Source organism: Hypanus sabinus, chromosome 4 (assembly GCF_030144855.1).
Source record: "Hypanus sabinus isolate sHypSab1 chromosome 4, sHypSab1.hap1, whole genome shotgun sequence".
NCBI lineage: Eukaryota > Metazoa > Chordata > Chondrichthyes > Myliobatiformes > Dasyatidae > Hypanus > Hypanus sabinus.
The window spans coordinates 5,749,081-5,764,585 of record NC_082709.1 but is presented as its reverse complement, the minus strand read 5'-3'; the positions used below and the strand labels follow the sequence as shown (position 1 = coordinate 5,764,585).

Genomic DNA, 15,505 nt, shown 5'->3' with positions numbered 1-15,505 from the left:
AGAGGAGATTGGTCTATAGAAGAATTTCTTGTTGGGCAGAGAAATTGGTAAACATGAAAAAATATATAAAGAACAATGGGAAGTGCAGCATTTTGGAACAAATTCAATAAATAACATCATAAAGAACACTTAAGGCCCAGAGAATAGGCCTAACTTTCCAGATTTTTCAGACAGCCAACACAGGCATTTACAATTCTACAATATCTCTCAGTAAAGCCCCATTTTTCCTACCATTATATAAATAATTTCAATAAATAAATCAGTACCATGAGGCTAATTTCCAAAACTGATCTAAATAAGATCTCTCTGGAAAGAGTGGGATTTGCTTTTGCAGAAGAAATAAAACCTTAGCAATTTTAGTAGTTATCTGTTATGATAGAGGAGAAATTCAGACAGCTATATGCACACACCTTTTATTTATAGCTTTTGCTATGGTTAGAGTGGTTGCTATGGATACATTTTGCTTTTCTTTATAAAAAGGCAGGCAATCTCAAAATGCCACAAGTCAGACTAAAGCCGATGATGGGTTAACCAGTCAAGTATATTTCAGTTATAATCGCCAATAATTATTTGTATTAGATGACTTTGATAGAAGTCACCTTTCCTGACTTCGTGTACAATAAAGAATAATCTGCTTCCCCTTTCCCAAGTTTTATTAATATGGTATATATTGAAAGCTAACATACAGAATGAATGGATATTTCCATTTTTACATACATCATACCGTGACATATTTATTGCATTATAATCCAGAGAGAAAAATGCAAACAAGGTGTCTGAACCATTAAACGTTCTATTACAACACTTTATCAGAGGCTAGAGGCAAGAACAAATCAATATATTGCCTCTAACAATTGTGTTCTGGAGAAGGAATGAAGGCAGCTTCCCCCCTTTACATGATTTCTTGATTGGCAGAAAATAATGTGGAGACCAACAAGTAATTCAGAGGAAATGGTAAACATAAATGGGAAATAAAATGTAAAGCGTGAAATCTTAAAATGGTTTAATTTTAGAATCAGAAAATTACAGAAGTTTATGACAATGAATATGGTACCATTTTCCATGCAATGAAAATCAGACTAAATTCCACATGCCACGACACTGGAGTTTATGTTGTATTTCAGGTCATATTTTTTAAATACAGTAAGATAAAGATTTCTGCCAACACCACCCTTTCCTTCAATGAGTTTCAGGCCCACACCTCTTCTTAAATGAAAACATTTCTGCTTAATTTCCCTTTTAACCTCCCACCATTATGTTCAATCTAACTTTCCTAGTTAGTAATCTCCATGCTAAGGGATATGTTTCCTGCCTCTTTGCCCTCATAAACTGTACTGTTTCTAATTTCTAATATAAATTCCTATTCTTATATTCTATCTATCAGCCAACAGGGGCCAAGTATTTCAATGGTTGGGTGGTGGGGTGGAGCTACATCTCTACCAAAGGAGGTGTAAGGAGCTCCTTCCTTCTGCTAGCCTGCAGGTCACCCTTGGGTAAGGTGTAGCACCTGTTTAGCTGTTCCCCTCCACCAGAACAGGGTCATGTGAAGACAAGGGAGCAGTTGGTGCACAAGTCCTGGCTATGCGACCACTGACAATCTCTGAAGAGTATTGATAATGGCTGGTGTTACCCATCTTCTAAAGACACTGGCCAGAAGAAGGCAATGGCAAACCACTTCTGAAGAAAAATTTGCCAAGATCAACCATGGTCATGGATAGAGCAACATGGTGAGGGGGTACCTTCCCCACAGGCTCAGTGGACAGATGGAAGACCATGATCACCCATGGCACACAATGATGATGATTGGTTCTTTTGGCTTCATCCAGAACATTTAGTAAGAAGTAACAAATGGCCCTTCTGAACCACAATGCATGCACTTTTATAATCACTGACCCATCACCTAATGTCCTTTTCTCCCTGCCACGTGCAATTTAAATGTTGTTCAATATTAAATGACGTCCTCAAAAAGATGGAGGAAGTTGAAAAGTTTTGGAATAGCTTCACAGAGGTATTTCACTGACCTGGTATGTATGTCATAAATAGCATATGATGCGGTGAAGGAGAAATGAAAAACCTGCAGAAAGATAAAAAAAAACTGTTATACAGAGAACGGGTTTTGTGGACTTTGAGTTTCTTTCCATATACTGTACATTTACACTTTAATAAGCACCATTTTCCCTTTCAATTCTGAAATCCAACAGAATGATAAATTAAAAGTTGTGATTCCTAAATTTCAAAATTAATTTTCAAGGATAACATTGTTGTGAAAAATTACAATTAGCTGAGCCAGTGGATTTGCTTTAATTCTGATTGGTTATTACTGAATGTAAATTTAAAATTATTATATTATAATTGATACTTACATAATTATAATTTTAGAAATTAATAAGAGGAAATGATAATTCAAGTGCTAATAGTCTTTTATCAGTTCTAAACATAGGAGTAGATTAACATAATACCTGCCAGAACTATAACTACAGATAGCTATTATTTCCATTGACATTTGTGCCAAAGCTCGTGCTGCTCTCACAAGGCTTGTGGAGTGTCTGTGTGCAGCTCTGCATTGACTTCAAAGAACCTTTAAACATATCACTGATATACACACATGTGCATATACAAATTTAAATCCTTTTAACACATAGAAAATGCTGGAGGTACTCAGCACGTTAAGCAGCATCTATGGAAACGAATAAACAGTTGACGTTTTGGGACAAAACCCTTCTTCAGCACTGGGAAGGAAGGGGGAAAATGCCAGAAGAAAAAAAAAGTGGGAGGCGAAGGAGGATAAAGAGGAAGGGGAAAGGACTTTTTTTTAACCAGAAGGAGAAATCAATATTCATATCATTCAGGTTGGAGAATGCCCAGAAAGAATATAAGGTTTTTTTCCTTCACAAGAAGAGGACAGGGACCGACATGAAGGAACCGGAATGGGAATAGAAATTAAAATGTTTGGTTATCGGGCAGTTTTGCTTTGGTGGATGGAGTCAAAGTGCTCAACAAAGCGGTCCCCCAGCTTAAGGCAGGTCTCAGGAATCAGATAGGACACTACTTGTCAATCTGATGAGTACAGTGCTTTGCTTTGCTTTTCTAAACAGTATAGAATAAACAAGATTGTTAAAGTGTCTGTTTATAATTGTTGTGGAGCAATTAAGTATGATTACCTTCTACCAACCAACCCTTACCAATATTTCCCATCTCAGCTCTGAACACAGAGCTATTCACTTGCCAGACAGGACATTCTCCAGGTCAGCTTGCAGCTCCTGGGGCACACCGCACATTGGATTGGCATGTTCTGCTGACTGACGAGATGGTAATGAAATCCAGAAAACCATACATTTAGGAGCAAAAATCAGCCATCTGGCCCATTGAGTCTCCTATGCTATTACATCATGGGCAATCCATTACCCTCTCAGCCCCAATCTCCTGCCTTCTTCCCGTATCCTTTCATGCCCTGTCTAATCAAGAATCTACCAGCCTTTGCCTTAAATATCAAGTCAAGGCAAGACAAGTCGTTTATTGACATTTAACTATATACATGTATATAATGTATATAGAAATGAGACAACATTTCTCTGAACCAGGGTGTAAAGCATAGTAGGAACATAGCACATGATAAATTATGAAGGTAAGGATGAAGGTAAATTATGAAGGATAAATCTATAGATGAATCACACATAAATAACAAACTAAGGTGCATTAATATTAAATATTGTGACGTACAGAACAGAACAACCTGTGACACTTCAAATATAATGGGGCAGGGAGTTAAGGAGCATAGTGGCCTGGGGGAAGAAAATGCTTCTCATCCTGACTGTTCTTGTTTTCAGGCATCATGGTCTCCAGCCCGACAAAGAGGATGCTGGATGGATGTGTGGGCTCCTGATAAATGTCCCTAATGGATGGCAGGGAGACCCCTACGATCCTCTTAGGTGGTCTCACAGTTCTTTGTAGGGACTTCTGGTCTGTTGCTTGGTTGATCCCATATCAGATGGAGATGCACCTTGCAAGGATGCTCTCAATGATGCTTCTGTAAAATGTAATTAAGATGGTGGGGGGTGAGGGGTGAGGGGTGGGAAGAAGCCTCGCTTGCCTTAATCTTTTTAAGAAGTGGAGGCAACTGCTGTGTCTTCTTCTTCAGGGAGCTGATATTAAGGGACCAGGCGAGTTCATCCTTGATGTGAATTCCCAGGAACTTGGTGCACTTAACTCTCAGTTAACTCTGATAGGTTTCAATAAGGCCTTCCCTCATTCTTCTGAGTTCCAGTGAGTACAGGCCCAGAGCCATCAAACACTCCTCATATGATAAGCCTTTCAATCCCAGAATCATTTTGTGAATCTTCTTTGAATCCTTTCCACTATTAGCATGTATTTTCTTAGATAAGGGGACCAAATTGGATCACAATGCTTTAAATGAGGCCTCACCGGTGCCTTGTAAAGCCTCAACATTACATCCTTCCTTTTATATCCGTTCTCCAAACTGGCCTTGGCCTCCATCCGGTAGGCTGGCATGTGTTGCATTGGGTGAGTTGCCTGTCCCTGTTGAGTCTATTACCAGATCCGCTGATGCTGGTACGTCACTGGTAAATCATTAAAGGTATTTAAATCTTACATTTCAGAAATCACTTCCACTGAATAATGAGTGTCTCTTGAGCAAAAGGGATGAATATACTGTATCACTGCCTGCTCTCAGGCAGTGTAATTAAGCTCAAAGAGTTAACTCTGATGGGATTCCTACCATCTTTAGGAGCAATTTGGAGATCACTATTCTTATAAATATTTCACTTTTCCAGTACAGTGAAGTAATGAATACTTCCATTTAAGAGAATTCAGTAACTTGATAAGCATAGCATATTTCGATTAAAACTTAAAAGGAAATGTAAATCTTAGGAAAAACTGAGCAGGTTACATCCTTGAAATGAAAGGCATGAATACTTAAGACTTTTCATTCCAAAGCCCCAAAGGAAAAGACATGTATTTTGCAAAATAATAGCTTACAGCACAGATAAATGTTTTCTATAACCTAACCTCCCATTCAGTTTGTAAATTCCCACAATGCATTGTATTGAAACTCATTTCCCGCTGAGCATGCTTTATCAAATCATATTTCCATGTTCAAACATTTCATTTTTTTCATGAACAGAAATAGTTTACCAGTATTTCTTATGTAAAAATAAATCTCTCATTAATCGTTTCTGAACAATTTTAAATTTGGTTTCACCACCAGACAATTGAGTTGGATGAAGTAGATGTTTCAAAAACTTGAAAATTTGTGTTTTTCTTTGCAAGTCCCCTCTAATGTGCTGTGTATTTTGAATCCTTTCCATTTTCCTTCCAATTCTACTCAACCATTGCTTTAAAAGGTAACACCTACATACACAGAAGAGATTCTGCAGTTGCTGGTTCACCAGTAAGCAATATGTAAGAACTTCACCTAACACTAACATTGGTAATCTTGGAGAATTCTGGTGCACACAATGCATTCACCAGATGATGTCCCATCTGAAGGCATAAGAGATAAATAAACACAAGAGATTCTCAAGGTACTGGAAGTCCAGAGCAACACACACACAAATGCTGGAAGAACTCAGCAGGTCAGGCAGTGTCTATGGGAATGAGAAAACAGTTGACTTTTTGGACTAAGACACTTGACCACCTCTGCTGCAGTTAGAATACTATCTTATCAGTCTAGTAGTTACCCAGATGACATCCTGACCAATGAACACTGTGTGGTAAAAATTCCATCTATCATTCTGTTGAGCTGTAGGCATGATATTATAGATGGGTTATTCAGGTAAATTAAGTAGAACTGAAAGTAACCATTGCTTAACTAAATTTATAGTTCCCACATAAATTTATAGTTCCCACATTACATATATATTCTTAGCTCCAATAATAAAAGCTCAAATTCTACTTGTTTTAGTATGGTTCATTCATTAACAAATCATGACTGTCTATTCAGAGGATCACTCATTTTCTGTTCTTCAATATCCATCACAAACCCCTCAGCAAGTGTATGTAGATTAGTGCAAGCCTGCAAGAGAGCTTTAAAACTATTTATATTCTACAGCTGCAAAGCAAACTGCATCAATTAGACCAAGTAAAAGGTCACAGTCAAGCAGTTCTGAATTGCCAGAGAACTGGGAACAATGATTGAGTGAGTAATTGTGGTAACCCCTTGAGTTGGGTTTAGAATTTAATAGTCAACTTACCAGTTTCATAATTTAATTGTCACACTGTATGTCTACATAATTTGTAATAAAACGGCTATAATTAATTGGTAAAATAGATGAAGTATATGTGGTTGGATGGAGATACGTCTCTACCGAAGATGGTGTAAGGTGCCCCTTCCCTCTGCCAGCCTGCAGGTCACCCTAGGGCAAGACGTAGCAACTGCTTAGCCATCACCCAACCTCGGATCAGAGTCATGTAAAGTCATGGGATCAGGTGGTGGATGGCCAGATGACCATATAAACAGCCGGTGCATATCACAAGTCCTGGTTATGTGACCACTGACACCAGGCAGACAGTCTCTGAAGAGTGTTGATAATGACTGGGGTCACCTGTCTTGTAAAGACACTGCCCAGAAGAAGACAATGGGAAAGCAGTAAATTTGCCAAGAACAATCATGGTAATGATCACCCATGTCATATGAACAGTATATAATAACGGTGATGAATTGAAGTAAGGTTAATCTCCAAAAGCTTCTGTATGAATGTTAACGGATCACCTGAAATTATATCCAAGGCTAAGCGTACTCAGTTACGACTTCCCAAGAGAAAATCAAATCTGAGAGAGAACACTTATTTCTTGAACCTTTAGTGTAAAGAGTATCACTGATTAACTAGTTAATTTCATTCAGCATAGAGGCTGGAATGTGAAATAGGATCAGGGCTACTAATGAATCTGTTTGGTCCTAAGGAATGCTCTATTGTAGGGATCTCAACCCCTTTTCAAATCATGGTCCATTGCCATTAAGCAAGGGCCTATGAACCCCGTTTTATTGTATAAAATAAACATTTCCACATCTGCTCTCAATGCATACAGTACTGTGCAAAAGTCTTAGGCACATACATATAGTCAGGGTGCCTAAGAGTTTTGCACAGTATTGTAGCAATTTTATGTATTACGCTGTATTGCTACCACAAAAAAAAAGATTTCATGACGTACGTGAGCGATGATAAACCTGATTCTGATATGGGTCTCTGTGGTGGACTGAGAGTGGGACGTGGGCAGGGAGAGGGGAATCATGGTTGGGAAGAGGGGAAGGGGAGGGAGCAGGAAGCACCAGAGAGACATTCTGTAATGATCAATAACTCAATTGTTTAGAACCAAGTGACCTTGCCTGGTGTCTCAGGGCTGAGTGTGTCTGCATCCACACTGTCCTCCTGCCCCTGGCATTCATTTTCTACCAGCTGAACTATAGCTTTCCCATGCTGCCTCACCCTCACCATTTAAAACGCCCCATGCTTCCACCAGAATTACAAACTCACTGACCACTCCACATTGAAAATACTGTATTGTGCCTTTGACCCTCTAACTGTATATATGTGCTTAAGACTTTGTTTGCTGGCGAGTGTTTTCGCCATTTTTGTATTTTAATCTTTTTTTAGTAGATGAAGTACTTTGCTATATGTGTTGGTATCACACTATGTATCCAGGGTCAGAATACATCCAAAGAAAGTAGTTGGGAGCAAATGTAGACCTCTCAATCATTAGAGCCTGCTTCATTGCTCAATAAAACCATGTCTGCTCTATTTGTCATCTTTTGTCTAAGTCTATGTTCTGATTTACCTGCAGGAATATTTCACCCCCATTCTTTCAAATATTCTTCTATCTGCCCTAAAATACAAATATTCAACATGCTACATCATCTTGCAGGAGTTCCCAGCCTTTTTAATACCATGGACCAAAACCATTAAGCAAGGTGTCCATGGACCCCGGGCAGAGAAAAATATATCCCTAACTCTCTTTTAAATGGGAAAGTTCTCATTTATAAAATGACTCTTTGTTCTACATTGACCCACAGAAGGAAATATTCTTTCTACATCCATCTGGTCAAGAAAGACCCCTGAAAATCTTATACGTTTCAGTTAAGTGATCTCTTGCTTTTCTGAAATCTAGCACATATAAACCCAGAAAGTTCAGAATGAAGCTAGTCCTTCTCTGAGCAAGTTTAAAATCCATTTAAAATAATAAGTGAAGATTCAAAGTTCAAAGTAAGGTTATTATCAAAGTACCTGTATGTCACCATATACAACCCTGAGATTCATTTTCTTGTAAGCAATCACAGTAAATCGATAACCGAGTAATAACTATAACAGAATCAAAGAATAGCTGCTCCACCTTGAGTGCTCAACCAGGGAGCAAAATACAACAAGTTGTACAAATACAAAAATAATTAGTAACAGATAAATAAACAGCGAATATTGAGAAAATAAGATGTTCTTGAAAGTGAGTCCATTGATTATGGGAACATTTCAATGATGGGACAAGTTGAGTGAAGTAATCCCCTTTGGTTCAAGAAACTGATGGTTGAGGGGTAATAACTGTTCTGAACCTGGTGATATGAGTCCTGAGGCTTCTGTACCTTCTTCCTGATGGCAGCAGTGAGAAGAGAGCATGGGCCTGGGTGGTGGGGGTCTCAGATGATAAATGATGGTTTCCTGCGACAGCTCTGTGTAGATGTGCTCAGTAGTGGGGAGAGCTTTGCCCTCATTATGGTGAATACTGAATTTTCAAAAGAAGTTACTTTCCCTTCTTATATACCAACAAAGTGTTAGATAATTATACATTTGAAAACTTTACATAAAATGACCTAATCTTTAATAAGTGGTCCAATTTGCTTATTATCACAACAGGTCAAGATCAGATGCCACTTCACTCAGCTCTGGAAGACCTGGATAATCTATGATCTTCATTGTCTACAGTTCAGAATTCTATATTACCATCCCCTTGAAACTCATTACTAAGTTCCAAGATTGAGGCCTTGATACTACCCTGTGCAACTGACCCTCGGTTTTCTCACTGGCTGACCCCAGATATGGATTGACAATACTGTAGCATTTTCTCCACACACACCATCAGAACAGATGCAACAAAAGTTTGGGTGCTTCTACCCTAGACTTTATACATATGATTTGGAGGCAATACAGAGGTCTAATACCATACTTAAGTTTGCTGATGTCACCATTATTGTCAGCTAAATCAAAGGCAGTGACAAATTAGCATACAGGAGAGAGATCAAAAATCTGGTTCAGGGTACAACGACAACCTCTTGCTCAATGTCAGCAAACCGAACAGCTGATTATTGACTACAGGAGGACAAAGCTAGCAGAGCTTCCCAATCTTTTTTATGCCACGGACCCTTATCATTAACCAAAGGTCCATGTATCACAGGTTGTGAACCCCGGAGAGGTCAATGAGCCAGGATCAGAGGTGGAGAGGGTTAGTAGCATTAAACTCCCTGGATCTGAATGTAAGCACCATTATAAAGTGGGCACAGCAGCACCTCTACTTTCTTCGAAGTTTGCGTAGAAAGGGAAGTAGGAGGGAACCTAAGGGGAGGTGGTAGGCAGGTGAGTAGAGTTAAGATGCCAAAGTGAGGAATAGAAGAAGGGGGAGGAGGAGCAATTTTTTTTTACTGGAGGAAAAAATCGATATTTATGCCATCAGGCGAGAGGTGACCCTGGGAGTGGCATCATCTTGGCACAAGAGTAAATCTAATGGCCCAGTTACTAGATACGTATGCATGGATATATTAAAGACCCGCATTCAGGTGAGTTGGAAGTAGATTTGCGCTGCCTACAGAATATGAGCAATGTTGATTGATGCAACAGTTAGTTAAGCAACTTCTCCATTTGATCTTAATTTGGAATCACGGAAGATTAGGAGTGTCAAAGGAATCGTATAACCATTGCCCAAGCAAGTTCATTAAGATAAGAAAACAATTCTGATCTGTGGAGACATATATCACAAGGCTTTAATTAGTGATCACAACAGCTTAACTAAAACTCCATTACAGCAAACAAACGGAATGAATATAGATCAGGCTGATCCACAGTTATTTGCTCCATTGTGTTTAATACTTCATTTACACAGAAGTAGAATCTACTAATCATTATATTGATACAGATATCACTGTTTTATACCCCCCAACATATCAGGTATGTCAGAAGTATAAACAATACTTGCGACACATATTATTGACTCAAGACTTTGTAAGACCACAAGTCGTTCAGCCCATTGAGCCTGCTCTGCCATTTGATCATGGCTGATCCATTTCCCTCTCAACCCTAGCCTCCCTGAAACATCTCATTGCCTAACTAATCAAGAACCTATCAAACCCCAGCCTTAACTACATTCAATGGCGTGGCCACAGCTGCATGTGGCAGTGAATTTCACAGATCCGCCACTCTCTGGCTAAAGAATTTCCCCCGATTGCTGTTCTAAATGGATGTCCCTCTATTCTGAAGTTGTGCCCTCTGGCCCTGGATTCCTCTGCCATAGGAGACATCCTCTCCATATTTATTCTATCTAGGACTTTTGAACAACACACACAAAATGCTGGTGGAACACAGCAGGCCAGGCAGCATCTATGAGGAGAAGCACTGTCAATGTTTCAGGCCGAGACCCTTGGTCAAGACAAACCAAAAGGAAAGATAGTAAGAGATTTGAAAGTAGTAGGGGGAGGGGGAAATGCGAAATGATAGGAGAAAACCGGAGAGGGTGGGATGAAGCTAAGAGCTGGAAAGGTGATTGGCGAAAGTGATACAGAGCTGGAGAAGGGAAAGGATCATGGGATGGGAGGCCTAGGGAGAAAGAAAGGAGGGGGGGAAGCACCAGAGGGAGATGGAGAACAGGCAAACAACTAAATATGTCAGGGATGGGGTAAGAAGGGGAGGAGGGGCATTAACGGAAGTTAGAGAAGTCAATGTTCATGCCATCAGGTTGGAGGCTACCCAGCCGGTATATAAGGTTGTTACTCCAACCTGAGTTTGGATTCATTTTGACAATAGAGGAGGCCATGGATAGACATATCAGAATGGGAATGGGACATGGAATTAAAATGTGTGGCCACTGGGAGATCCTGCTTTCTCTGACGGACCGAGCGTAGGTGTTCAGTGAAATGGTCTCCCAGTCTGCGCCGGGTCTCACCAATATATAAAAGGCCACACTGGGAGCACCGGATGCAGTATACCACACCAGCTGACTCACAGGTGAAGTGTCACCTCACCTGGAAGGACTGTTTGGGGCCCTGAATGGTGGTGAGGGAGGAAGTGTAAGGGCAGGTGTAGCACTTGTTCTGCTTACAAGGATAAGTGCCAGGAGGGAGATCAGTGGGAAGGGATGGGGGACGAGTGGACAAGGGAGTTGTGTAGGGAGCGAACCCTGGGGAAAGCAGAAAGAGGGGGGAGGGAAAAATGTGCTTGGTAGTGGGATCCCATTGGAGGTGGCGGAAGTTACGGAGAATTATACGTTGGACCTGGAGGCTGGTGGGGTGGTAGGTGAAGACAAGTGGAACCCTATCCCGAGTGGGGTGGCAGGCAGATGGGGTGAGGGCAGATGTGCGGGAAATGGGAGAGATGCATTTGAGAGAAGAGTTGATGGTGGAAGAAGGGAAGCCCCTTTGTTTAAAAAAGGAAGACATCTCCTTCGTCCTGGAATGAAAAGCCTCATCCTGAGAGCAGATGCGATGGAGACGGAGGAATTGTGAGAAGGGGATAGCATTTTTGTAAGATACAGGGTGGGAAGAGGAATAGTCCAGGTAGCTGTGAGAGTCTGGAAGCTTATAGTAGATATCAGTAGATAAGCCGTCTCCAGAGATGGAGACAGAAAGATCAAGAAAGGGGAGGGAGGTGTCGGAAATGGACCAAGTAAATGTGAGGGCAGGGTGAAAGTTGGAGGCAAAGTTAATGAAGTCAACGAGCTCAGCATGCGTGCAGGAGGCAGCACCAATGCACTCGTTGATGTAGCAAAGAAAAAGACTTTTGAATATTGATTCGACAGGGTTCAGAGAGATCCCCCCCCATTCTTCTAACTTCCAGCAAGTACAAGCCCAGAGCCATCAAATGCTCCTCATATGATAACACTCTCAATGTCAGAACATCCTTTTAGGTAAGGGACCCAGAACTGCACACAATACTTCAAGTGGGGCCTCACCAGTGCTTATAAGGCATCAACATTATACCAATGTTCTTATATTGCAGTCCTCTCAAAACGAATGCCATCATTGCATTTCCCTCCTCACAACCAACCTAACCTGCAAATTAACCTTTAGGGAATCCTGCAAAATGATTCCCAAGTACCTTCCCACTTCAGATTTTTGGATTTTCTCCCTGCTTAGAAAATAGTCCACAATTTTATTCCTTCTTCCAAAGTACATGCCCACACACTTCCATTTGTGTTCCACCTGCTACTTCCTTGCCCATTCTCCAAAACTGTTGTTTTCTCGAAGAATTCCGAGGCAAGATTTTACTTTAAGGAAATCACGCTGATTTTGCCCTACTTTATCATGTGTCTCGAAATACCCAAAATCTCATTCTATTCTGAAGCTGGAGAGGGTTCAAAGAGGTTCACAAAAAAGATCCCAGCCTTGTTATATGAAGAGCATTTGACGGCTCTGGGCCTGTAATCACTGGAAATCAGAAGATAATCATCGTCACCCATTGTCAATCTTCTTAGCACTACCCATAAGGACGCTGCATCTTCTGATCCTATGTCTCTTCTTTCTAAGCATTTGATTTAATTTTTTCCAACAGAGCCACCCCAACCCTTTGCCTTCTTGTTTGTACTTTAGATACAATGTGTATCATAAGACAGGAAGACATAGGAGCAGAGTTAGGCCATTCAGCCCATTGAGTCTGCTCCACCATTCCATCATGGCTGATCTGGATCCCACTCAAACCCCATACACCTGCCTTTTTGTCATATCCTTTGATGCCCTGACCAATCAGAAAACTATCAATTTTCACTTTAAATATACCACAAACTTACCAGATACTTACCTTGCCCAAGCTTGTTCTCACTGAAACTTAATGAGCCAAAGCCTCTTCACTCTAACACAGGCCCTCTCCAACAATGGGCTCTCTACTTGTCTCTGCCATATTCTTATTTGCCCTTGCTAATAAATCGCAATTTGATTGGACCACCAGAAAATGCGAAAAGCCCGTGAATGCTGCTTTTTATAACATTGTGATTCATTAGCAAGGACAAATAAGAATATGCCTTTTTAAATTTCACTCACTAAACTGTGAGTCACCTCTTTTCTTGCTCACAATTTGACTGGGCCACCAGAAAACACAGAAAGCCTGCAAATGTTCCTTTTTAAGTCGGTTCTTTTAAAATCCATATATATGTATTGTGCTTTTTTTCTTGACATAATTTAATATCATGTTGCAGAACAATTGCACTTTCATTAGAATGTCGCAGGGTTACAAAATAAATTTCTTTTGATCTGTGTAAAGCAATGGTGTTAATAGAAGCAAATACTGTTCCTCAGCATGGATTGCTAATAATGCTATTGTCTTTTGATCTTCAGTAGTGATAACACCTTAGGCATTGCTGGTATAGCATACTGTTGTTTAGGAATTAATGGGGTATCTTTTTTAAAAAAGATTTGGTAAATAATTGATTTGATCTAAATGGTATTTGGTGTGTAAGGTTTACATAATATGATAACCCAGATGGTGAATAATTCTGTATTTCGCAAAATTTTCCAAAGCTTTTGCCAAGTTAAAAAAATCTAGTTATTTCCCCATCCAGCATTAAACTGCTTCATAAACTTCCAATATGTAGTTAGGCAGACAGCAAGCAGAGTACACTACCTGCCATATTGCTGTACAAAGCCCAGACTCCATGCTTTTTCAAATACAGATAATAGGCCTAATTGCTTTTGGTGGTGGCATCAAATCAGTCTACCCTACTGGCACCCACCTGCTACTCCTGGTGTTCATTCTCCCCACCACAGGCGCACAATGGCTGAGTGTATATAAGCAACAGAAGTTCCTTTTCTGGACGATTCCAGTGGTGCATCACGGAGTTGTGACTCTAAAAGGGACATCAGCTGTATAGGAACACCACTACCTTCAAATTCCCCACCATAACCACTAAATATTTTGCTATTCCTTTATCATCCCTGGTTCTACTCTTGGAATTCTCCATTTAATGGCATTGTGTGAGTACCTTCCCAATAGGTTTAATAAAACAGCTCTCAACCATGACCCTCTTAAAGGGCAAAATGAAATGGTAAGAAATGTTGGCTATGCCCATGATATCCACATCCAATATTCGATATAAAATCTGAAATAGTCTGAATTGACCTTTCTAAACTTCTGGATTTCATGATTGTTGCTATCATCTTTCAAGGCATACTCAGAGCATGTGTAAATTGAAAGCTTTGTGTGCAGGGGAATATGACTCAATATATTGTCACCAATTTAAACTATTTAATAAGTTCTCACTCACTTCAGCATTTCTATTTCTCATGTACTCGAGTCTGAAATCACAGGTTTATCAGTGGAAACTTGTTCTCAATATTTGGAATGGTTTGAGTACTTTTTGTGAGAAATGCTCAAGGATTTTCACCATTCGAAGGATATTTGCATCTTCAAATTCTGATGAACCTGCATTTGTCATTGGTCAGATTAAAACAAATTTTAACTTACTACTCATCAGGAGTTTAGTAAGTGCTATAAAACTGCTGGGTACATAAAATACATAAAGAAAGCATTATATGCTGGAAACAGTCAGCAGATGATCTATACCAAGACTTTTTTCTCTCTTGTCACACATTCAGCCTAACTTCCTATGTATTTCCAACCAACTTCCTAAGTATTTCCAACCATGTTTTTTGGAAATTATGGAAATTTTGCATAGGTTATTTTTTTAAAGATACAACAACATACAGAGTGACATTCAGAGAAATTAAATTTAGAAACTCAGTAATTATGGTCAATGAACTGGGCATCAGAGACGGAATAATGATTACTTTAATATGGAGAGCTGCAACTAGGCACCTGGACAATTTGATGATGTTATCATTAAACATAAAATGGACCATTCAAAATTTCTGGAGAATGACAAACAAACTTTTAGCATTCATTTCTTGGCTCTGTTTGTCAACAAATAATATTTACAGAGATTATCTTTGCCCCTAAGCAATGTCCATAAAATATCCAAATAAGTAAATTTATTATCAAAGTACATATATCGCCATATACAACCATGAGATCTTTTTCTTGCGGGCATACTCAATAAATCTGTGGAATAATGGCCAAAGCAGAATCAATGAAAGACCACACCAATTTGGGCATTCAACCAGTGTGTAAAAGACAACAAACTGTGCAAATACATAAAGAAAAATAATTATAATAAATAAACAAACATTAAATATCAAATGAGATAAGTTGAATTGATTTTATTTCTTACATCCTTCACATACATGAGGAGCAAAAATCTTTATGCAATGTGCAATCATAGTAATGTATAATAATTAATAATAAATAGA

General features: G+C 39.5%; 1 protein-coding gene across 1 annotated transcript in view; it reads right to left on the bottom strand.

The window, feature by feature from the left end:
• Window positions 1-15,505, bottom strand: part of LOC132392450 (inactive dipeptidyl peptidase 10-like) — a 905,047-nt gene that overhangs the window by 223,432 nt on the left and 666,110 nt on the right. Inside the window, exon 6 of the mRNA XM_059966307.1 lies at window positions 2,022-2,074. Within this exon, the coding sequence (XP_059822290.1) occupies window positions 2,022-2,074 (53 nt within the window). The remainder of the gene's footprint in view (window positions 1-2,021; window positions 2,075-15,505) is intronic.